Here is a 25,313-nt window from a genome sequence, read left to right as displayed (position 1 = left end):
CAGTGGTGCAAAACAAGTGTGGGTTCAATGCCGATGGATGGCCTCGCTAGGTTTCGCCGAGGACTCGCTAGTTTTCGCCGAGTAATTAGTTATGCCGCCAAACATTCCATTTGGAGTGGCAGCAGGTAGAGACCCGTTTCCAAAAAATGGATGTATATATATTAAGAAAATTATACTTTAGTTTAAAATTTTTTTATTAGAAAATATTAAAAATATTTTTTATTAGATTTTAATAAAAAAAATTAATTTTTAATAAGACACAATGAAGAAAAATGATTCATATAACCAACCTATCTAGTTGAAAAATATCATTATTTTTTTATTAGATGCATGCATGCAATCAAAATGAGTGAGCTCAATGAGATGAATCTAACAAGTAGAAAATCACTCAATTTTGGTGTAAATAAACACTTAAGTGCCAAAAAAATTTCAATTGATAGAACCAATAATGGCCGTCCAATGAAATATTTTTAAGAGGCTATAGCGATAATTTTGTATAATATATAATGTACCATTTTTCATTTTCTAATGCATTTGTAAGGCAATTATAAGATTAGAGATAATTGTCTTAGATGATTTGATCATATAAAATAATGGCCTTCTAAAGATTCGTTAGGTCATCTCCAATGGAACGACAAACAATTGTTTGTCGTTCTTCCGTAGCTCCAACTGAGCGGCAATTTTGTCGCTATTTCTTCACGGGTTGGTGTCGCACTGTTCACCTGCTAATTTATTATGTGTCAACGAGATTTTCCCACGAAATGGAGAAAGACGGTTACGAGACAACGAAGCCCGCGAAATGGAGTTTGATTTGAGCAGAATTACCGCATTTTAGAATTTTGCTGTATTTTGCAGTGGAAAATGGGGTTTTTGGTTGGAGATGCCCTTAGGAGAGTAGATGAATTAAATCAGATTTATATAAAAAAAAAACAGAGTTAGACTTACAAAATTTAAAAAAATATAAGAAATATATTTTTTATTAGATTTAAATAAAAAATTGATTATAAAGAAAAATAATTCATAAAAGTATTACAATTGAAGTGGAATCAAAATAAAAAAAATCAAAACGGATGCTTAAATTTTCCGGTTCGACCAGCGGACCGAAGTCAGCGCGGATCCAACTCACAGCGATCCACCTTCGAGTTCCAGCCACCGCTTTCCTTCCCTCCTCGTCGATAGAGTTACGCCGGCATGGTGGCGGAGCTAATTCCAGTCGTCGATCTGCGCTTCCTTTCCCAGTCAGAGCTTGCCACGCTCGCGCTCTCGTCTCCCAATGCCTTCGATCTTCGTCGTTGCGACGACGTCGTAGTACCCAAAATCGATCGTTCCGTCTTCAACGAGAGTGCTGGAAGCCGCAAACAAACCTACTCCCGTCTGCGCCTCGCCCCTCCCAAGGCAGACTCCCCATCCCTTCCTCCCTCCCTTCCCCGCCGTCGCGGCCGACCTCGCTCCATACCCCTGCACACCGCTGCCGCCGCTACCCCCTCCGCATCTGCACCTCCAGCATCTGAAGACAATCCAAAGGATCCCGATTTCCGTGAGAATCTTCTCATTGCGTCTTACCTTCGCCAACTTTTCTCTCGCGAGGACCCATCATCCCAAACCCTAACCCTAAACAAAGCCGTGTCAACCGTCTGCACGAACGAAAACAATGACGGGTGGGAGAACATTCTTGCCGCAGCAGAGGAAGCGCAGAAGGCTTTGATTCTTGCGGAGGACCATGATCGGGAAACCTTGAATTCGAAGGGTGTGGCTGTTGATTTGGTGGCACTGGGTCAGATGGAGGATCCTTTTGGAGAGGAGCTGCGAAGGAGGACACTGGGATTGAAGACGGAGGAGCATCTACTCGGGTTTCTTTCAGGTGTGGAGGGGCAATGGGGGAGTAGGAGGAAGAGGAGGAGGTTTGTGGATGCTTCTCTGTTCGGGGACGTGCTACCAAGGTCTTGGAAGCTCCTGCTGGGACTCAAAAGGAAGGAGGGCGTTGCGTGGTTGGATTGCCGGAGATATGTTAGGTTTGCTGATTTATATCTTTTATTAGTTTGTTAACATTTTGATGTTCTGGGAAATATATGAGACGTTCATCTCCCCGTAAGAAATGTGTCCTCTTTCGTTTGTGCGCTTGATTCTACGGTATTGGCAAGACAAGGTTCTTCTACATAATGGTGGTCTTACAGTTTTGCTTTAACAGTTTTGCAACAATAATTTCATTTCCAAATGAAGCTGACTATCGTACATTATTCCTTGCTTGAGTTGCTTTGGATTTGTCACCCATAGTGAAGATTTTATTTACATGGTTGTTAAATTTTGTTCTTGGATGACTTGAAATGTAATCATTTTTGCTCAAGCAAGGAGAATACATGAGCACATATCATTAAGGTTAAATTGTGTTATAGTTGAATTATTTATAGCTTCAGATGCATCAAGCATAAAAAATGATGGTGCATGTTAAAGGGTTTAAGGAAATTTTTATATTATAGCTTCACAAAGAGTCATTTGATAGGAAAAGTTCTTGACTGGAATATTGTAAGATCTTGGTGCATCATTTCCTGGAATGTCATAGGCTTGCCAAACATTTAATTTTTAATCTTTCTTATTTGAGCTTAGACCCGGTAATGACAGTTTGAAATGCTTAAATACCTTCCTATACAAATTTAATGGTGCTAATCAAGGAAATAATTAAATAATATAATCAATATTCTATTAAGAAAAACTGAAGATGGTTTAATAAAGCAACAATGTCTCATTATGCCTCACGCACTCCGGCATTGAAGTGATAAATCATTCATGGTTTCAAGTGAGAGTTTTATTTCCACGGATAGTTGGATGGTTAATGATTTGATTCTTGTAAATAATCTTTGTTTGCATTTCTAACTTGGTATTCAATACTTATTACATTTTCCATTCTGCCACGCGGTGCTTGTCGGACCAATTGAGCTCACACAACTTATGCATGTGCAGGGAGCATCGCTCTCATTTTATACAGGTTGTTGCAACCTTGCCTTACGTGTCTTCTTTGTGGGTTGTAAAAGCAAGAAAATGATATATAAACATGGTCTTAATTACATTTATGTTCCTAATTTCTTGTAAATCTTCTGTGTAGTAGTCCATCTAACTTGCACTTTTTTTGTCACAACATTTGATTAACCATAGCAAATGGCCATTTGTTCCCTCCCTGGCATGGGCTATAGTAATCTGATATAAGCTTATTTTCACTTGTTAATTGTTTATTATTTGCTTTAACACCGTCATCCCTTAGCTTCGTTTACTCTCTGCTTGTCATTTATTATCTTATGATGTTTGTACTTGGTTGTAGACTCTTTAATTATCATATTATGAATACGATTTACATTCATAATTTGTTCCTCATTCAGTGTCTCTTAATTCCAACATCTGATATGTTTTCTTGTGCAAAATGTTGGGCAAGTTTTGTATATTGTTGTATACTGTTGTTAGATTATCTTTTGATTAGTCATGATTTTTTTTCTTCTTCACCTTTTAGTCCAAATGGGCACCAATTCTTGTCTTGCAAAGAGGTTTCTTCATATATACTCTCTCTTCAAGGTGCGATGCCACCAATTTATGATCAAGATGATAATAATGCCCCTCAGTTTGACAAAGTACTTCATGAATCTGTAGGTATTTTTGAAAGCTCTATTTTCTTTTTGAAATTTATGCTACTTCCTCTTCATTCTATATAAGAAATATGCAATAGAATGCAGGTCAAATTCATCAAAGTTCCAATGGAAGCTCTAGTTTCTCTTCTCCTACACCTACTTCACATGTTTCTGGTAACCAAGAGAAACAACCAGAAGGCACTAGTTGCTATAATGCTACTCCAATTTCCTATATTTCTTGTGATAATGGGAAGCAGCAGTTTTTATCATCCCAACAGAGGAGGGCCAAAAGACGCAAGCTTGGTAAAGCAATTGTTGATGGTGTGATCCTAAGAGATGGGAAGTTTGAGTGTCAATTTTGCCATAAGACTTTTAGCGAGAGACACCGCTATAATGGTCATATCGGCGCTCATGTTAGATACCAAGGGATAACGGCAGAGGCATTAGTTGATGAAAGTAGTGCAAGGAAAATCACAGATCATTCTTCTTGGGCTGTGGTGCCATATACCTCATCTGATAAGGACGTTTCTACCATGAAAACTGATGCTAGTCATACCATTCAATGCATAAAACCGCAGAATAGTCCGCAGGCCGCGGGAGACCAAGCTGAAATTTCCACTGCCAAATCTACTGATGGTGGTCATTTAAAAGGGATTATCGAAGAAGGGATTGCCACAGAAAGTAAATGTAATGGTTGCGCAGATAGCACATTCCCTTCTGCCAGTGATTTGAATGCTACCCCTCACGACTGCTCTCCCATGACAACTAAAGAATCATCTCCCATCAAACCTATCGATAGTGAGGTTAGTGATTGTGTCATGGTTTGCAATAATACCAGTCCTATTCATGATGAAAAAAGCTTTGAAGAAGCAAGACTTAATACATCCTCAGATGCTGTGCCTTTATTCTCCCCTCATCCACTTGCAGAAAATCGTAAAGCAACAGATGTTACTCCGTTTTCTTCCACCATTTCCCAGTCTTTCAATGTGTCCCCAGTTCCAACTGACTTAGATGATGCACTTTGCAATTTGAATAACGAAATAGATATTCATTCCTCTGTTAGCAAGACTAAAGATGCAGCTTCTCCAGATCTGGCAAATTTAGGTGCTGCATCTTGTAATGCTGATGAGGCGCTTAATTTTCCATCTATTGGTAAAACTTTTGATGGTTTATCTTTGGCTGCATTGGATGCTGATAATATCGTTCGTGAAACTATTAATGACAGCGGTCTCCCTTTAATCCCAAGTAAAGTTGAAGTTCTTGAGAAAAGTGACTGCAATTCAATCAATTACACAGCCCATAATTCTGTGTGTACAAGTGACTATATGGATGCAGATAACAATACTTGCTATGACTTATCTCTGTCTCTTATGGATATGGATGTGAAGACCAAGGATAAGCATAATGGAATAAATCCTACTGGCAATTTGACTTCTGAATTTGAAAATTATAATGATAAGCTCTTGGTGGAAATTGAAAATCATTCGTTCTCCTTGTCTGGCAATCAGCCAAACAATGAATGTAATTATAAACCAAGAGAAGGGCAAGATGCTAATGAATATCTTCATCAGCTTTTTGAAAAAGATGCTGTTTTGGAGAATAGCATGCCTGGTACACTTCAGAATGGCTCTACTTTCACTTCTTTCAGTAGTGAACTGATACGGGATATTGGTGCAAATACAGATTGTCCCTTCGGTACCGACATAAATGAATGTGATCTTCAAGAAATTGCTAAGCCTATTAACGAGCTGGAGTTTTTTTTTGGTGGGAGCAACTCAGCGAATGAAGGGAATGCTGCCAATGAGTTGATTGAAAATGATGCAGAAAGTAAATCCGTTCATATCAGTTTGTCTAATTCATCTTGGTTGAGATCGGCCAATGTTCTTCCTGTCCTTGATATGCTACCTGACCAGGTAATACTGTTTAGACATTGTCTATATAGTTGAAGAAAGCAACAGTGAAGTGTTACCTATATTCATGCAAGTACAGAGTTACTACTTCATCAACTAAAAAAATGAAATAATTAGTTATTTGCTATTTCCAACTGATTTTAGAAATGCAATCAAGTTGATACAGGATATTCTATGGTCTAGAATAGCTTGCAATGTAGATTTATATGCAATAAACCGTGCAGCAAACATATAAATTGTGGGAAAGCATGCTATTAGTCTTTCTACTTAAATTAAAAAAAAAAAGTTTAAAAACCCATTTTATCGGAAAAAGGACTTTTTAATATAAATTAATAATAAAGGTTTAAATGTTATGAAAGTCATTCAAACAATTGAAATTTCATGTATATAAGAGAAACTACCTTGTAAATAACTTAAGAGGAAAGAGATGAAAGAGAGTGGGAAATGAGGAAATCAAAAGAAGAGAATAGGCAAGTCACGTTTTTGTTCAAGGATATTGTCTCTCCTTGAATGCTTTAACCTTCCACTACATTTAGGCCTAGGATTCCTGAAGATGAAGACTGATTTGCATTTCAAAAATAATCTTTTTACTAAACTGATGTAGGCAAAAAAATTTCAATTTAATTCTTCGGGCATTTATTGGTGGGCTGTTTTTTCTTCTATTGGGCTTGACCCATTTATCCTTGGCTGCTTGGTGTTTGGAGGTCTCGACTGATGGCTTTCTTGGCTGTTGGGATGCTTGGCTCCTCGATTCCTAGGCTGGCCGTGCATTTCCCTTGGTGTCTGTTGGGTTTTCTGGCTGTTTGGTTCCTGGGCTAGTTGTTGGGTTGCTTGGATGCTCTGTTCCTGGGTTGGCCATGCCTTGTTCTTTGGGTTTTTTCCCTGTTTTGATTAGATGCTTGGGTGGCACTTGTCAGATGTTGTTTGGTTTCCTTTTTCCTATTTAAGGGGGATGTTTGGTGCTGTTTTAAGGGAGATTAGTGTTGAATTTTTGAAATGTGAAACCCGTGGGTTTTGAATAGTGGCATTGAAGTGAAGATGGTATGATCTTTGTCAAAGATGACAAAGATGAATGCATCATGGAATGATGATTTTTTTTTTTGTATAAGCTAAGCAATGATTTTTACAAGAAATCTAAACCACATGTTTGCCATCTGCTTGTCTATATTCACACTAACAAACACACTCGCACACAAAAACCCAAAAAAATTGCCAATTCATAATTCTGCATCTATTTCAAATCCTTGGCAGTGTGGGGGCGAGCTCGGCGAAATTAACCAAAAGAATGAAAACTTACAAGCTTTCGAGGAGTTGCGGCTGGGTAGTATTGAACCTTCTGATTTTGCCCTCTTTACTGGTCAAGATTCTAGAACTGTAGTTGAGCCATCCATATCGTTGGGTTATTCTTCTGAACTGGAAGATCAGAATTGCTCTTCTTTTCAGCTTGGATGGAACATATCTTTGGGTAACATGGACAACACGAACAGCTTCACATGTGTCTGTGTGTGGTGCAGTGCAGAGTTTACACACGAACATGACAATGATGAACCTCGTGCAGAAACCCTCGGCTTCATTTGCACGTCTTGCAAGGCAAAATTCTCTGGGCCATGAAGTACTATAAATGAGATGGACATTTACAGTCTGGTGATGATTTCCTGCTTGAAGCTTGCTGATTTATGAAAATCTTTCTCATGATCTGATACTTCTGAACCTGTAAATTGCAACAAAACTGAAGCTTGGAAATGCTTCATTTTAGAGAGAGAGTCATGCTGAATTCACCTGAAATCTTCTTGGTAAGCACTATACATATCGCCTATCTGCATTGGTTAGATGGTTCTGAATTCTGTAAATCATATTAGAAGTTTTAATGATTTCATCCATCTCTCCACAAGCTCATATTGTGATGAAAATATTTTTTCTGTTCGAAGAGAATTTCTATAATTTTAGTGAAAGTTTTTTTTCTTTTTTTTCTCTTGTAAGAGAATTTCTAAACCAGTTAACTTCTCTATACATGTTTTAGGCTTCGTTTGGGACCCCTTTCTTACTGTTTCTTAAAATAACTTTTTAGTATAAAGTTAGCTTTTGAATTAGAAAATTGTTTCAAGAAACAATAAAGAAGCCGTCACAAACGAAGCCTAAGCTGTTTGTCAAACCCCAGCAACTAACATGACCTTAATGTGGTGGTTCATGTTTGCTATCAGTGTCCTTAGTGCAAATCTGGCTTAATTGTTTTATAGCTAAACGTTATTTCTCTCCATAAACCATAACGTCAACATTATTCAAAATTTTTCTGATGTTCTATTTCTTATGCAAAAAAGAAAGAGAAAAGAAGCAGGTAACAGGTGATTTTTCTGAAGCATTTTGTTTTGGATGGTTCATGACAGCACATGATGATGAGAAGGGCTCTCTTCAATCAACATTCTCATTTGTGAATCTCTCATCTCATCTTGTATTTATTATTTATTGATTATAAGAGACCTTGAAATTTATTTCCAATGAAAGGTTTTTTTTTTTTTTGACAGGGGGAGGTGTTTGAGATTATTTGATTTTTTATTTTTTTGTTATTTCTGAATTTTTTTATGATGGGCAGTTGAAGCAATAAATATTTGGAGGATTTATTATATGTGTGTAATTTTTAATTTAGGTTTCATTTGGGATAGTTTTACACAACTATATTTTTCCTATTTTCAAAAGATTTTTAAATTAAAAAGTAGCTTTACAAAACAGTAAAAAGCTGTCCCAAATGAAGGCTTCGTTTGGGACGGCTTTCTTCTTGCTTTTTAAAATTATTTTTTATTACAAAAATTAAAATTTTTGTACTAGAAAGCCGCTTTAAGAAGCAGTAAGAAAGCCGTCCCAAACGAAGCTGAAGTCTAAGGCTTCATTTGTGACTGTTTTTGGCTGCTTTCTAAAATAACTTTCTAGAACAAAAATTTCTTGAATTAGAAGATTTTATATTAGAAAGTTGTTTTAGGAAGTAGTACGAAAGCTGTCCATACCGAAGCCTTAGATTTTCTGAAATAAATTAATAAAGACTTATTACTCGACAAAATTCATATTGCAATTACAGGAATAACTAACAAATGTATAATGCTGCAACGTTTATACAGTCTTGAATCTTTTATTTAAAAAGGGAAAAAAAGCATTAGGGGCTTACAGGAAAATCGTGAATATATTAACTCAAATAATATTTAATTTGCAAAAAAGGATTATAATTATTATTTATAATAAAAAATATGATATTTTTTGTTATAAATATCATACCGTATTTATAAAATTACTCGTAATTTTTATTAGGGAAATTTACATACATACCATTTTATAACATCATATTTACATATCTAACACTTAAAACTTTAATATTACATTCATACCACCTTATATTATTTTAATATCAAATATACCACTTATATTTTTTTCCTACCACTCATATATTTTATTTCTACCACTCATATTTTGTATGAAAATGAACTATGGGTGATATTTATGTAATATTAAAGTTTTAGATGTTAAATATGTAAATAGAATAGTATTAAAGAAAGTTACCTTGCAGAGCGAGCAATCTACCGTCGTTGCTTCCGATAAACCTAAAGTTCCGTGAGAAAAATTTGAACGTCGTTGAAGGAGCGAAGTCGAGCAACAACGAAGGAGCAAGAGGTAGGAAATTCGCTTGCAGCTAGGAGGTTACGCGGAAAATGCCGAAATGGATGGTTCGGTTTCCTGAATCGATCGGGGGCAGACTGCCTTGTTAGGGCTTTTTATTATGAATTGAGCGTGATTCCAGATTCGATGGGCATCAGCCTGTCTTGTTCGGGAGTCCGGATGAAAGAGCTAAAAAAAACGACGATAGTTTTTTTGTCTTGCCATTTGAAGAAGACGAACGTTTCGTTGTCGACGTGAGAACGTGGAGGGCTAATTCCGACATTTCATGAGTGAAACTGTGTTTTTTGAACGAATAAGCAGACAGGGAAAAGATTTTGTAACCACTCAAAAAACGTGGTTTTATAAAAATTGATTACGGTTAATTTTTTCTTCCAAACAGTTACTACAAACTGATTAAAGCTTATTCAAATGGAAAAGGAGAAAATAAACTTAATAAAACGAGCCCGAAATCTTCACCGTTAATTTTCCTTAATATGTAAGAAAAGTGCAAGTTTGATTAAGAATCTATTCAAACAAATGTAATGCAGATAGTGCAGCAGTTTCAAAATACATCATTACCATTTAAATTGGCTAATAATAGAGCTGATTAATATTTCGTTTGACATAGCTTTTTTATGACTTTCAAAAGCAATTTTTTAACATAAAAATTTTTATGAAAGCAGCAAAAAAGAATAGCCAAAAGCTCCCCCAAACGGAGTCTTACTCTTCTAGGCCCACAAATATTGGAGTATAAGGGAAGAACTTATAGGTGCTGTTAAATTGAAGATCCGTGAGGGTAAATTGACGATCTGGAAAGGAAGGCATTGCTCTTCTGCGAGTTTTCTCCTCTCTCGTGCGAAGCTGATTCGTAGTATTTTACTCGAGAGGTTTTGTAACCCGCTCAATTTGAGCGGGTTTTGAAGTCACGCTAACTACCCGTCGCAATACACCGGTTATGCTTCCGAGGAATTACTTTCCTTCCGCTCAAACCCAACCAAACGACGTAATTTATAAAATGCATGTAAATTAAATACTTTACTCTCCTAATTCTGCATACCAAACAGCCCCTTAGTGAAACTAAAGGGTCGCTTTATTTGACTTTTTTCTTCAATAAATGAGGTTAGGCACATTCTTATGTGATTTCAAATCAAAACATATTTGGAACAGACTTAAACCGAAATAAATAGAATTCGAGAATAGTTTAATTATGAAATTGAACAGAAATGAGAAATGCTTAGATTTTTATTAAAAAGAAAAAACTAGAGCTATGATCCTGTATTTAAAATATAAATAACCAGTAGTTACTTCTTATTTACTCAGGCTTTTGTTAGAGACTGTTTTTCTTACTTCTTTTAGAAATAAATTTCTAAAACAAAATTTTGGAAATTTTATATTAGAAAAATATTTTTGAAAACAGCAAGAAAGTCATCTTAAACAAACTCTTAGGCTTTGTTTGGGACATCTTTTTTATTGCTTCTTAAAGCAATTTTTAGTACAAAAACTAAATTTTTGTACTAAAATGTTGTTTTAAGAAGCAGTGAGAAAGTTGTCCCTAGTGAAATCTTAGACTTCGTTTCGAACAGCTTTCTAAAGCAACTTTCTAATATAAAAATTTCTAATTCATAAAATTTTTGTACTAAAAATCTATTTTAGAAAGTAATAAAAAAACTGTCGTAAATAAAATCTAAATAATTCATCATTAAATTGAATATGGAAGAATAAACAAAAATTAGTGAATAGTATTGGATTAATGAAATGTTCTTATAAAATAGACATAGAGCAAACATTTGTTGAGAAATGAGCTTAATGTATTAGTTATTTGCTAAATAATTTTGGGTTATTATTTTTGAACTGAATTGAAACAAGTCAAATCAATCAAAGTTTTTTTTTTTCTTTTTTTTTTTGGGAACAGGCTATTCACCCGCTGCCACCCTCGAAAAGATTTGGTGGCGTGACTAATCCTCGACTGACCTGGAAGATGCACCCTCCCCAGAAACCTCCTGACCCGCACTTGGTTGAACCCCGCTTAAGAGATGCCTGTCACGACCCAACCCGATCGGGACGGATCCCGCTCGCATCTGGCCGCGACACAACTGTCGAAAATCCAAGATCTAGCTTTGGAATTTGTTTCAGACTTTCTTCCAAGTATTAAACAGTCAGAAAAATACAGAGCTACTATAAACATCCAAATGCATAACGGTTCATCTATCTTTTCTTTCCTCAAAATAATCATATACAATATAGTCCATGGCTTCAGACAGAAAGAACAGAACAGAAAAGTCATGACTGCACAAAAATCAAAAGTATCAAGTACCTGATCACAGATCAGACTCAGAACGTCTAGTCCAAGACCTCCTTCCCTTTCCCAGAACCTGAAAACCACGCAGAAAATTAGGATGAGCTAACAGCTCAGCAAGACATCAATCACCAATCAAAATAATCAGAAACTCGCATCAGAAAACATATCAGAAAAGTATCCGTACAGAATTCGAACAATCGTACCGGAATCGTATAACAGACAGAACAGATAACAGCTCAATCGGAAATCAAACATCGGATACGGAAACTGAAATCATTTCAAATCAGAGTTCATAACAGATATCATAAAGCTTTCATGTCACAGAGCAGACAGAATCGTACGGAATAACCATAATCGTACATAAATCAGAAATCATATATCGGATAATTCATAAAACAGACCAGATAAGTCACAGAACAGATTATCAGATATCAAACATTAGATTCCCTGACCCTGACAGAATCTCAACGGATTCTGGCCCCTTATTCCTCCCTTCCCAGACACTGACAGAATCTCAACGGATTCTGATCCCTTATGCCTCCCTTTGTGCTTATAGCACCAGAACAGAACAGAACAGATATTCGGAATTCCGGAACATAACTTATTTTTAGATTTCATAGCTCTTTTCAGATTTCCCTGACACAGACAGAATCTCAAAGGATCTTGGCCCCTTATAACTCCCTTCTGATAGCATACAAACAATTCAATTCATTCAATGTATCAATTCAGAAAAATCAGAATTCATACGAAAAATCAGCGGCATAACGGCAGTATACGGAATTTACATAAAACTCACAGATTCAGAAATTTACCAAATTACCACAGAATATCCACAACAACATTATAAGACTTTTACTGTACTGACATAACATTTTTCAACATCCTGATAATTTGCAATTCAATTAAAACACCGCGGAATCCAAAAATATCCGGTAAAAATCTTCCAGAAAATACTCAAAACGTGCACAATTATCATCTGAAAAACATACCAAAAGTTATGTTGTAAAACTTGAAGCAGTAGAAAATAACACACGAAATTCGCTAACGGAAACAAAATCCGGAACAGTAAAGTCGTCAAAATCCACGTTTCTGAAAATTGAGAAAGGCGGGATGTGTCTTATCTCGAGTCGGTCAACTTCCCTAACTACAGCAACGGACGAAAACGGACCGGAGTCGCCAAAAAATCCTCTTTTCCTTCTTTTTTCTCTCTCTTGGACGTCCTTTCTTTTTCCAAAAAGATCTCATTCCTATATATATCCAAACGGATCGTCCCGGACGATCGCAACTTCGTCCCGGGACGATTTAGGTTCTGGACGAATTTCGTCCAGACGATCCAGGTTTTGTCCTGGGACGAACCATTTAACCAGAAATTTTCTTCACAACCTGTACCGATCGTCCCGGACGATACAACTTCGTCTGGACGAACCTGAGAGGAAAAATGGTCTTTACAATGCTGCCGCTCGAGAGAAATAGAGCACTGGTTGGAGGACCAACCAAGCTAAGCAACTGAGTAAAGTGTTTAACTTGAGTGGAAATTCAGATTAAAATTATGTTAAAATGAGTAAAATATTTTGTAAGTTAGATTGATGGATCCTTTTTTAGTGCACGACTTATAAGTTTTTTTTTTTTGGAAGGTCAGGGCTTCAAACATGAAAATTATTATGTCATGTTATCTGATAGAGAGATACATCATGATTTCTCTCTGTCTACTGTAAAAACTCAGCCAAAGCACAGTTACTATAGCAATTACATTTTAACTGCGCTTTAATCTTAGACAGAGAGAAATCCGAATGTATCTCTTTAAGAGGTGACCAGACCTAATAATTTTCTCTTCGAACGTGGAACTTTTATTAGGTCAGGACACCTGACGTAGCTCCATATCCGGACACCAATAAAACGTCGCCACGTGCTCTTATTCTTTACCGCGCGTCCCGACTACCCGTCCCGAACCGAAACCCAGTATTGTTATGTATTAGCTGATTTGTGCATACCAATGTATTGCTAGGTATTGCTCGGTAACAAGAAATACCATTATGTCAAAACCAATACCGAGCAATACCTCGGTTTTGCTAGGTATTGCTCGGTATTGGTAGGTATTGCTCGGTATTCCTCGGTATTGGTATTGAAAGAACGGTATTTTTTATTATTGCCAAGCAATACTTAGCAATACCGAGCAATACCTTGCAATACACGAACATAGCAATACCGGGTTCCTGTCTGGATCGGGTCGTCGGGCCGCACAGTAAAAAATAAGATTACGTGACAATATTTTATTGACGTTCAGATCTAGAGCTAAGTCAGGTGTCCTGACCTGATAAAAGTTCTGGAACGTGAGCCTCACCGGAAGGAATTCCTTCCCGTCAACCAACGGGGTTGCACGCGCTAGCTCGACGGCTTGTAAGTCATTGGGTCGCTTCGGCTGCGCACTTGCACGTACGGACGCTTGCTTTTAATAGTAATAGCTGATTGACTCGCCTTCAGTCATCTGTTCTCTCTCTCTCTCTGAACAGCGAGCCACAGAGGTATTACAGAAGGCTCTCCTCATTCAGTTCTAGTGCAAATCGATCCTTTAAGCCCATGTATTGAGGTAAATCCACCTCTCTCTCTCTCTCTCTCTCTCTGAACAGAGAGCCACACAGGTATTATAGAAAGCTTCTCTCACTCAGTTGTAGAGGAAATCGATGTCATTTAGCCCATGTATTGCGATGCACCATCTCTCTTTCTCTCTCTTCCTTTGTGTGTGTGTGAGTTATGTGTTCCTAATACTTATGTTGTAATTTTTGGTAATTTGAACCATTCTACTGATTTTTAGACTTAGCTGTTTGGCATATATATGATGCAGCTTGCTTAAAGGAACTATATTTGTTTACTGAATCTCTAGTGATTGAAGCTAAGATTTACAGGTGAAAGTAGCTTAGTCATATATGCTTCTTGCTTCTTAAGTTCCACTAGATTTGCTAAGAAATGTTGTATTGAATATGGATTAAGTGTTCATATCTAATAGGGCCAAGCAAGAATTTTTTTTTTGTATTTGGAGCAGTTAGGAAATCTGGAAATTTTCTTAAGAAAGTAGCTGATATGGTTTAATCAGTCTTGTTTTGCTATTCTGAAGTGAGAGTAAACCCTGTGCCAGTCTAAATTCGATTAGAATGGAGCCTAGTACCATATTCTATTCATTTTATCTGTAAGCAGGTTTAGTCTCATTCTTGCAGTCATTTTTGTTTGTTTTCTTTCATTTCCTCTTTGGCATTTATGGAATGATCACCACAACGTGCATATGTAGGTGATTTTCTAGTTTTTTTTTTTTGTCAGGCTTCAAAACAGAAAATGAACGGTCTAAAGCTTTTCAGCTTGATCTTTGTGTTAACTTCTTTGCATCATACTACCGAAGCTGACAATGAAGGTGCTGATATTTTATTATCAACTTTATATTTATGTTTCTATGTTTAAATTTGAATGCATGCCGGCATGAATGTAATGTGCACCTTCATGAAATTTTTATTGTGAGATTTTCAAATCATGAGTATTTGGTGTTTCTTTATTATCCATACATTAGTTGTAAATCTATTCAGATGTTGTTGACCCTATTTGGGTGTGGAAACAAAACATTCATCTTGTAATACTCCAAGCTTTCATTCATCGAGAAATTATCTAACTTAAGTCAATAGGGCTCACAGTTTTATCTCTTTTAAGGAACTTCCCAAGATTGAGCACAACTAACATTGAACTTTCTTTTGAAACTCCAATTGTTCAATAAATAACACATCAATATTTAAGATTTATGTTTCCTTGTATTTGTTGGTCTCATTATCTACCCAACGTAAGTAACTGATATCTTCATTGGTGATCTTACACATGATCTAAAATGACACATTTTACAAATAGGATTTTAGAGGTTCCCCTACAAGTTCTAAGAGATGGATCCCACCATGAAATAATTTGTTTCAAATGCGTTTAAGAGCTTGTTCCCATGTTCTTGTACTTTGTCATACATATCACTTAGGTCCCATCTTTCCCTCATTGTATCACCTTGATACCATTTGTGATTGTCATTTTTTTCATATTTGGCATAACAAGCCTCATAATTTTGTTCTCTTGTTGCAACTCCTAAAGAGGTCACCCATGCCATGAGTGTTCTACTATGAGCATATTAAACATTGGAGTTTTCAACATGACTCTAACTATTACATTAAAAGATACCTTGATATTTAAGAGTTCTACTTCCCTAAACCTAAGGTGTTTCGCACCCATTTTCATGTTCATGTTATTAGTTTCATGCATTTTGCTTCATTCTTGTCATAACATATTAATCTTCTTATTTTATCAATCACTATTTTTTTTTTAAATGTCCAAGTGCTGCAATTTTTAAAAAAATGCTTTAGGAGTATTTTGCAATAAAAACAAATTGAAACCTGCATTTCTACCAATATGCTATGTAGATCCTAGTATTTATTGAAAAAGAAGTAGGTTTTAGATAATTTTAGTGTGATAAAAAATGAGAATGTTAAAATTTATGTATGATCAAACTAATATAAATAGACTAAGAATTGATTGTATTAGATGGGCAGTGATAGTAGCATTTTTTGAACATAAAATGCAGCAACAACAACAACAACATTAAGCCTTTATCCCACTACTTGGGATTGGCTAGATGAATCATTTTTTCTCCATTGTGTCATGTTTAGAATTGAATTCTCATTTAAAACTAATAAAGAAAATTTATTTCTAATATTTTCTAACCAAATCTTTTTAGGTCTACATCTACCTTTCTTAAAATAAATGAATTTAATACATCTACTCTCCTAACCGGTTAATTGGAAGGTCGTTGTTTATGTGACCAAACCATATAAGGCAACTCTCTCTAATCTTATCTTCCACTGAAGCTAATCCAAACTTTTCACATATATGCTCGTTTCGTATTGTCTCTAAAAGTAAATCCATTCATCCACCTGAGCATTCTCATCTCCGCAACACTAAACTTAATATTATGCTTCTCTTTTAATGGCCAACATTCTACGCCATAAAGCATTGTAGGTCTCACCACTATCTTAAAGAATTTTCCATTAAGTTTGAGAGGGACTTTTCTATCTCACAACAAGCCCGATACATTCCTCCACTTTAATTCTTCTAACTTGAATTCTACTAATAATACCCCCTTTTGAACATAAGATAATGAAAAATAAATTTAAATAGCTTGGGTATGTGCAAAGTTGAGTTGATAAAATTAAAACGTGGTGATTAGAAAGAAAAAAGGGGTAGAATAAAAGTAGGTTGGAAAGAAATTGTGCAAAAAAGAAAGTTTTACACCTGCAACACTGAATAAAAATAGATGAAAAATGTGGATTTATAAAGGTGGCCTACATAGGGATAATGCTAATGATGTTGATGATGATAACTTCACAAAGCTGCAAAACTATGTCACAAGCTCCCACCAAGGTTTTTTAAAGCAAAACCTCCCTGCATTGACATTGAAGTTCCTATTCACTTCAGATTCCCCCGAAAAAAATTAAAAAAAAAAAAGTAATGCAATATGAATAATAAAATTTGAAAGTAGATTAGATGCAAAGTTCGAGGAGATTTCGCCAAAATGTACACTGGTCCTGTTCCAATTATAACCTTTTTTTTTAATTCTTAATCCACAATGCTTTGCTTTGAAAGGGAGACTAAACAATGATATAAACTCCATTTAGTAAATATATTTTATTGAAATTAATACTCGTTTGCATGAATTTTTATTTTATCATTATTGTTTTAAGATACCAATAAGCTTGTTTCTAATTCAGGAGACGCATTGCTTGCTCTAAAACTAAGTCTTAATGCTTCTGAAATTCAACTATCAAGTTGGGCCCAACAGAACGTTGAAAAATGCACATGGGAAGCTGTGAATTGTGATAATAACAGTAATGTAGTTCGAGTGTAAGTTTTTTTTTTTTTTTTTTTTTCATTTTAATTTAACCACCAGTTCATTAAAATTTCTGAACCTGCTTCACTGGAATTCAATTTTGTTCAAAGCACAACCCACTAATCTGGTGAAAAATAATAAAAATAAATAAATAACTATGTTCTGTTTATTATTTTTGCAGGGAACTGTCTTCCATGAGATTTACAGGGGTATTGTCACCACGAATTGGAGAACTCAAGCATTTGGAAGCTTTGTAAGTGTAATACTCTTTGTGAGCTTACTTGAAAAGCAGATGTTTATAGTCTTTTTCTACTAAATCTTGTAAAATTTGTTGTAAATAATACTTTTTCAACAATTCCACATAACGATTTTCAGTTAAATTAACCTGATGGTGACGTTCTTTATATTTTTTTGGAAAACTGATAATATAACTGATCTCATTTCCTGCAGGTTCATAGGAAACAACAGCATTACTGGTGGAATACCAGCTGAATTTGGAAATTTGGCAAGTTTGAGAACTCTCAATTTGGAGAATAATCGTTTGAGTGGAAGCATACCTTCTTCCCTCGGCAGGTTGCAAAATCTCCAAACATTGTGAGCATCCTTTAACTTTAATAGTATGGAACAATGAACTAAACATACTAGCTATAGCAATATTTTATTGAACATTTTTTTAATTAAGGCGCTTGAGTCGAAATAATTTTGATGGAAGTATTCCAGATTCCTTGACAAATATCTCTATCTTATGCGATATGCAAGTAATTTTTTTCGTCTGTAATCATGCATTTTTTGTTTAGTTGCACGCAATTAAAAAAGTGTTCTTCATGCAACTGATTTTTTTTTTCTTTTGCATGTGCTTGGCAGAAGGTTGGCATTTAACAATTTGACTGGGAAAATACCAGAAAGATTATTTAACATTCCATCTTACAAGTACCCTCATCTCTCTCTCTCTCTATCTCTCTCTCTCTCTCTCTCTCTCTCTCTCTCTCTCTCTCTCTCTCTCTCTCTCTTCTCCCATTCTACAATTTTTTGGTGCAAGAATCAGCCTGTTTAAGATCATTGATATTTTTATGCAGTTTTACTGGCAACAAATTAAACTGTGGCCAAGGTTATCAGTACTTGTGTGCCTCTGTTCTGCTCAATCAAGGTAACCCATTATACTTGATGGTAATTCGAACTAAAATTAGAAGAATTTGATCATGAAGATCTAGCACCAAGACGATGTTTTTCTTTTTGGTTTGAAGGAAAATAGCTAAATTCTTTCTTCTGGATGCAGGAAGATCACATAATTTTAAGACTAGGTTGATTCTGGGAAGTATTGGAGGAGCAGTTAGCTTCCTTCTTACTGGAATTGTTTGCCTTCTCTGTATGACTAGAAGAAAATCTCGCAAACATGAAGTTTTTGTTGATGTTCCAGGTCCTTTTTCTCACTTCTATGTTAGACTGGATGCTCAATCTTTACATTCAGATCCAGATAATTTCCTTTATGCATTTGTATACTTGGATAAATTTTTTAATAAAAAATAGAAAAAAAAACTTGGATAAACAATGAAGTGCCTCTTTCTTCCTCTTTTTTAAAACCTTTAGTTTTGGCATCACAACATGCTAGATATTGGGATTTTGTGCAAAATAAATCGAATTTCTCGGTCTTGCTCTTAAGCACTAGTAACAAATCAACTTGGAAATGAGCGTTTTAAATGTCAAGTGTTGGAACCTAATGTTTGCCCACAAAGAAGTCCCATGTAGACTTAGGCTTGGTTTGGGACAACTTTCTTACTGTTTCTTAAAGAAGCTTTCTAGTACAAAAATTTTAATTTTTATACTTAAAAGTTACTTTAAGAAGCAATAAGAAAGTCATCCCAAACAAAGCATTAGTCGCTATGCAAATTGCACGCTTAGTCGTGTTTTGGGAATTTTATTATGTTTCAGTCGTCTTAAACTTTTCTTTATCAAAAGGAGGCATACCTGATAAATTAGAGTTGATTTTATTCGCAATTAAATCAGAATGAATTATTTAATCTCAAGAATATGATGTAGCCATTAATTGGGTGAACCTATATAAATATATTGTGTTTTTATGCACTTATTTTCTTTCTATTTTTTTCTTCCTTTTTTCTCCATGTTTAAATTAGATTTCACCTGTTTTCCAACATTTAAATGAGACAAAAATTAAGTTTTTAAATTTAACCATATGATTGAACAATGGCTTGGTGTGCCTACTTTAACTAGAATTAGAGATCTTTAGCTCTGATAACATTGTTGAACTTCGGGAACCAACCTACTAGAAAGCTCAAGTTACCATGTCTTGATATTCTGTACAAAATTCTGATGTCCTTTTTTTTTCATTTGAATTTTCAGGAGAAGATTATCGATTAATAGCATTAGATAAATTGAAAAGATTTACATGGCAAGAATTACAACAAGCAACCGAGAATTTTGCCGAGAAAAATGTTGTGGGACAGGGAGGTTATGGAAAAGTTTATAAAGGAGTGCTTCAGGGCAACATGAATATTGCAGTAAAGAGATTGAAAGATGGTCTGAGTTCATTTAATGAATCTTCCTACCTGCACGAGCTTGAGATGATAAGCATAGCTGTGCATCAAAATCTTTTGAGGTTGATTGGCTTTTGTACAACAGCCTCAGAAAGGCTCTTAGTTTATCCATTTATGCCCAATTTAAGTGTTGATTATCATTTAAGAGGTACATATCTTAAAGTGATATATTTTCCTGATAGTTTTGTAGTACTTGTAATAAGCTAAATATGTATTTGCATCATTTTTTTTAATTAATTCCCAAATCTTTCTAAGGCAAGTAACTTGTACATTTCAATTTTCTAGTGAACAGAGTTCAATATGTATTTGCTAGATATTTTACCAATAATATTAACTTTTTATGCAGCATGTATATATGTGTTTATATTGCAGTTCCTTTTCTCACAGCCTGGAGTAAGCTAATTATAGGTTTAGTTTGTTTTTTGCAACAAAATGATCCATCTTGTTTTATGTTTACGTGATTAAAGCTCAATGCTCATATATTCAATGCAGAGCTGAAGCCCGAAGATCCAGTTTTAGATTGGTCGACGAGAAAACGGGTGGCTCTTGGAACCGCTCGAGCTCTGTCATATCTTCATGAGAGTTGCAATCCGAAGATCATCCATCGTGATGTCAAAGCCGCGAATGTGCTTCTTGATGAGAACTTTGAGGCTGTAGTTGGAGACTTTGGCTTGGCAAAGCTGGTGGATATGAAGAAAACATCTGTAACTACTCAGATTCGTGGAACTCAAGGTCACATAGCGCCTGAATATATAGCCACAGGCAGGGCATCCGAGAAGACTGATGTTTTTGGTTATGGCATCATGCTTCTTGAGCTGGTCACTGGACAAAGTGCTATATGCTTTGAAGGAAGAGATGACTTGCTTCTGCTTGATCATGTAAGATTAATCAACTTTTACAAAGCAGTATTTTAATTTTGAAATCGCTGGACTGTCAACGTAGTAAGATTTAGAGAGTGTGTTTTGACAAAACATTTGTAGTTCTTAAACTATAACATATTTACAGGCGTGCAGTGCAACAACTATCATAATCTACTTTCATTATTAGGAGTCTACAGTTAATATGCAACGGAAGTTGGTGTTCTAGACAAGAAAAAGTTGGTGTTCTAGTGCCTTGATAAAAATATTTGCCACTTGTTAAGAACTAGAGACATGAGGGATAATAATTTCCTTGGAAAGTACATTAATAGGATTGTTGCGGGCTAAGAATATACGAGGTGATAGAGTTCGAATTTTTCTTCTCAGCGTTATACTGATATCCTACACATAAACAGGGAAAAAAAACACCATAATTTTTACGTTGAAAACCCTGGAAAAGGAAAAAACTACAGGGCCACGCCAAGTTGAAATAGTTCCACTAGTGTTTGAATAGATTACAAATTATTGATCCGTCCTATTGAGGATGATCAAATTACAACAATCAACCGTAGGGTTGAAATCTAATGACGAGTGGAGATCAGACAGAAATTTGGCACCGTTCGATGGTCGGGTGGACATCTGGCATCAGTTGGCGATCGTGCGAAAGTCCAGAATCAATCGGTGGTCGGGCAGAAATATGGTGTCAATCGTTGACCGGTTGGAAGTCCGACATCAGTCGAAGACCGGGCAAAAGTCTGGCGTCAATTGTTGATCGGTTGGAAGTCCGGCGTTAGTCGGAGACCGAGTAGAAGTCCTGCGCCAATCGGTGACAGGGTGAAAGTTCGGCATCAATCGAAGATCGGGCAGAAGTCTAGCGTCAACCGGTGGCCGATCGGAAATCCGACGTTTGTCGGTGACCGGATAGAAGTTCAGCTACAATTGGTGGTCAGGCGGAAGTACGGCGGTGGTGAAAGAGTCTGCTGGCAAGAGACCTCTAGTCTTCTCTCTCTCTCTCTCTTCCTTCTCTTTTTTGCTTTCAGTCTCATTTTCATGAGGAATGGGTGGTCTATTTATAATTTTTTGATAGTAGCATGGCTAGTAAATAGAATGGAGATCAAGGGTAAGTTGAGAGTGCTTTGAATGGACGGTCGATGTTGATGAAGAGTGAGTTGTGTAAGTTGAAAACTTCTAAACGAAGTTGTAAGCCCTATCCTAAACTAAGCCAACGGTTAACTTCCAATGGAGACCGTAAGCCCTTAACAAATTCAAACAACTGGACAACTTTTAAATTAAGTCATAAGCCCCAAACTAAATCAATTGTTAGGTATTCTAAAAGATGTAAACCCCAAACCACAATATATTTCCAACTTACATCTAACTACTTCAGTTTATTCAGGATCCCTGAGAGGAGGCAATGTATGGCTGCTAATCAGATTCTCTTGACACTAAAATAATGATTGCTAGTGTTAGTAGATTGAAACCTATGATATTCCCTGGATGACACAATCATGGGATCTTGATCAGGTCTACCTCCATCCCCCAACAAACAAGACTAAAACACCTAAAACTTTTCATCCTTAATCGAGAGTTCTCTCTTACATAATAAAATGAGTAATTAACTATGAGGGCTTGCGTTCATAAGAAGTAAGGGCTCAGATCTAACTAAACCCTGATACAATCTTTAGGAGAAATCTGGTTAACAATAACCTACCATAAGGAGAATGAAAACCTAAGTTTGCAAAGCGGGATTCATGCCAAAGCACCATTTTTCTTGAGCAAACAGGAGGTAGCCACTTCCCAGAGTTACACAAAGATGGTAGTCCATGTGTAGCCTTAGAGACCTATTTACATGTCTGCAATAGTCAAATCATATATTATTTATTATTTCTGTAAGTGTAGCATTTCCAACCCTACAAAGAAGGGGTGAAAAGACATGTTTGAGATATTTTTATGTTATTTCCACTATTCAAAGAGCATAGTGGATTCCAAAACTCTTCTCCTTACTCACTCTCCTCCTTTCCTTATGCTATCTATCTATCTAAACTGGCTTCTTGGGTCAAATTGTCACCCACAACAAAATTGGATCCAATGCTTTGAAAAAGAGGCATTCTTTTTTTACTATAGCCAAACTTAAACCCATGGAAGTGCTAAGGCGTTGGAAGAAGAAAAACTAGCAAAGAAATGGGAAGAGTGGCAGGAGCTTGTAGTAGCAAGAGCTGGCGAGTGCATGAGCTTGAGGCTGTAAAACACTTTATTTTGGCAATTTTGCAACAAATAAATGTTTGTGCATCTTCGTTGAAGTTAAATGAATTGACATGTTTACTCCCTATTCGAAATTGTTACAAATTCATCAATGCCAGATTACCTGATCATATACTTTGGATCATGAAAATTGAAAGCCAATAATAAAATAAATTGATAGTATGATAAATTTAAATACTTCGAATCTATTATATAGAAGAGTAGGATATATAACTTATAGAATTAAAATTGGCGGTTAAAACAGAGAAGTATTTGAAGGTTATTATATGATAATATCATGATGACTCAAATGATAAATTTTATAAAATTGTAATCTGGATGATAGTATTGTATGAATATAAGTATTGTTTCTGAGTTGTTACTGATTCAGTTTAGGAATTAATAAGCTTCAATGTATTTCTATTCAATTCCTACAAAATTTGACCATAAGAAGTCTGCCCCCCTTCATCTCTATTTTTGCTGCATTTATGATGATTGTAAATTGTGTTCTTCAATTCAAAGTTTTCTACCAAAAAATAATGTTAAATCCTTTTGACACTTTTAGGTGAGAAGAATGGAGAGGGAAAACCATCTTAATTCCATAGTGGACAGAAACCTGAGACAAAACTACAATCATGAGGAAGTGGAGATGATGATAAGGGTTGCTCTTCTCTGCACACAAACATCACCCAAGGTGCGACCTTCAATGTCCAAAGTGCTCCAGATGTTGGAAGGAGAAATGCTAGCAGAGAAATGGGAAGAATGGCAGGAGCTTGTAGTTGCTAGAGCTGGCAAGTGCAAGGATCATGAAAGCCAATAATAAGATAAGTTGATACTAAGTATGATAAATTTAATTGCTTTGAGTGTATTATATAGAAGAGTAGGATATTATGTGATAAACGATATCATGATGACTTAAAAAGATAAATTTTATAAATTTATAATCAAGATTATAGATGGTTTTGTATGAACCCGAGTATTGTTTAGCAAAAAGTTATTGATAGCCACACTGAGTATGCTAAAAATGAGAATGTTAAGTTCGATGTGTATTTGAGTTTATAGACCCCGTGATGCCTCTCAAAATAGAAGAAATATGTCATTATTTTATTTTTGAGGAACATATGCGTGAAAGTTCCCTTTAGACTAAAATGCTCTTAAATTTTGAAAAGATGTCTTAATTCATATAAGCAACCTTTCGCTCGATCCATCCTATACTTGGCGCCTTCTTCTTCTCTGACGATTCTCGTTTGCAAGTGATTGTTATGTGGCAAAGTTTTGATGTAATATTTACGTCTCTATTTTTGGCTAGTCAGCGGTTGTCATTGAAGGCTACTAATCAATATTATATGTTTACACCCTAAACCTAGAATGATATTAGATATGAGATTACTAGCTTCAAAACATTTGTTAAAACTTATTTTGACATTGATCAATACATGTTTGAAGCATTATCGAATATGCTTTGAAGCTTCAATTATGTGCTAAGTATAGTTCGATCAATGTCAAATTAAGTTTTGAGCAATGTTCAAAATAAAATTTGAATAATAGTTAAAGAAATTTCGATTGTTTTGAACAATAGTCAAATGTTCCATCACATGTTCAATCAAGCTTCGAGCAAATGTCAAGTTTATTATTTTTGCACTCATTTGAATTGTCTTGGTATGCATGGAGATGTATGCTCGAGTCATGTATAAATATTGGGGTGTGATGGAGAGAATTGTTAGGCAATTTGAATCATTTGAGACTAATAAAATCATTGTGTTGAATAAGAGAGAAGCACAAACATTTGAATACATAGATATCTCTTATATGTTTTTTTGTGGATGTATTGCTTCTTTCATTGGACATATCGCTGAAAATCAATGTGAAGTTTGATGGCTTGAAGTAACAATTAAAATTTGAAAATGTGTTTGCCTAATTTTGTTATAACTATTGTAATTATTTTAATGTTACTATACAACATTATAATTATTTTAATTTAAAGCTTCTAATTTATCATGGAATGTATTTGCCAAATTATTTTATAGATATTGTGATTGCATTCCACTATGTTATACTCTAGGGGTGTAAACGAGTAAATCCAAACTCGAGTTACACCTTACTCGAGCTCGAGCTCATGTCTAGCTTGTTTATTGAGCGCAAGTTAGACTGGTTATATGAAACTCCTTAAATAAAAGAAGATAAACTCTTAAACATCGAGGTATCTTTTAATGCAATGGTAGAAATTTCATTAAGAAACTCCGCAGTTAAGCTTGTTCATCCTGGAAAAATTTTGGGATGGGTGGTCTCCTAGTAA

The 25,313-nt window shown here is 35.5% G+C and overlaps 2 protein-coding genes and 1 long non-coding RNA gene across 6 annotated transcripts; all 3 read left to right on the top strand.

Annotated features, from left to right (window-relative positions):
• Positions 1-1,072: 1,072 nt before the first annotated feature.
• LOC110109336 lies at positions 1,073-7,476 on the top strand. Of its 2 annotated transcripts, none has more exons than XM_020840356.2 (4): positions 1,073-2,012; positions 3,500-3,632; positions 3,713-5,527; positions 6,776-7,476. In XM_020840356.2, exons 1-4 carry the CDS (start codon positions 1,192-1,194, stop codon positions 7,133-7,135), a joined length of 3,129 nt encoding a protein of 1,042 aa, XP_020696015.2. In that variant the 5' UTR covers positions 1,073-1,191; the 3' UTR covers positions 7,136-7,476. The 2 variants fall into 2 exon arrangements, with proteins under 2 accessions (XP_020696015.2, XP_020696016.2); XM_020840357.2 differs by having other exon boundaries at positions 3,500-3,636; positions 3,720-5,527.
• Positions 7,477-7,611: 135 nt separating this feature from the next.
• On the top strand, positions 7,612-8,145 carry LOC114579578. Its single transcript, XR_003700646.1, has 2 exons — positions 7,612-7,952; positions 8,047-8,145. It is a non-coding gene; the product is annotated as an uncharacterized LOC114579578 (long non-coding RNA).
• Positions 8,146-13,806: 5,661 nt separating this feature from the next.
• On the top strand, positions 13,807-24,024 carry LOC110109332 (LRR receptor kinase SERK2). Of its 3 annotated transcripts, XM_020840349.2 has the most exons (11): positions 13,807-14,052; positions 14,778-14,868; positions 17,249-17,381; positions 17,549-17,620; positions 17,818-17,961; positions 18,232-18,297; positions 18,444-18,514; positions 18,644-18,784; positions 19,726-20,067; positions 20,412-20,797; positions 23,583-24,024. In XM_020840349.2, exons 2-11 carry the CDS (start codon positions 14,793-14,795, stop codon positions 23,835-23,837), a joined length of 1,686 nt encoding a protein of 561 aa, XP_020696008.1. In that variant the 5' UTR covers positions 13,807-14,052; positions 14,778-14,792; the 3' UTR covers positions 23,838-24,024. The 3 variants fall into 3 exon arrangements, with proteins under 3 accessions (XP_020696008.1, XP_028550488.1, XP_020696009.1); XM_020840350.2 differs by lacking the exon at positions 14,778-14,868 and having other exon boundaries at positions 13,808-14,052; XM_028694655.1 differs by lacking the exons at positions 14,778-14,868; positions 17,249-17,381.
• Positions 24,025-25,313: the final 1,289 nt, after the last annotated feature.

Source organism: Dendrobium catenatum, unplaced genomic scaffold, assembly GCF_001605985.2.
Source record: "Dendrobium catenatum unplaced genomic scaffold, ASM160598v2 fragScaff_scaffold_536, whole genome shotgun sequence".
NCBI lineage: Eukaryota > Viridiplantae > Streptophyta > Magnoliopsida > Asparagales > Orchidaceae > Dendrobium > Dendrobium catenatum.
Note: the sequence above shows the minus strand (reverse complement) of the source record. Positions and strands in the feature narration are given on the sequence as shown.

Coding starts and splice junctions, on each gene's coding strand:
- LOC110109336 (XM_020840356.2), top strand. CDS start 1,192: ATGGTGGCGGAGCTAATTCCAGTCGTCGATCTGCGCTTCCTTTCCCAG. Junction 2,013..3,499: donor GATTGCCGGAGATATGTTAG/GTTTGCTGATTT, acceptor TTCACCTTTTAG/TCCAAATGGGCACCAATTCT. Junction 5,528..6,775: donor TTGATATGCTACCTGACCAG/GTAATACTGTTT, acceptor AATCCTTGGCAG/TGTGGGGGCGAGCTCGGCGA.
- LOC110109332 (XM_020840349.2), top strand. CDS start 14,793: ATGAACGGTCTAAAGCTTTTCAGCTTGATCTTTGTGTTAACTTCTTTG. Junction 14,869..17,248: donor TACCGAAGCTGACAATGAAG/GTGCTGATATTT, acceptor TTTCTAATTCAG/GAGACGCATTGCTTGCTCTA. Junction 18,298..18,443: donor TTTAACATTCCATCTTACAA/GTACCCTCATCT, acceptor ATTTTTATGCAG/TTTTACTGGCAACAAATTAA.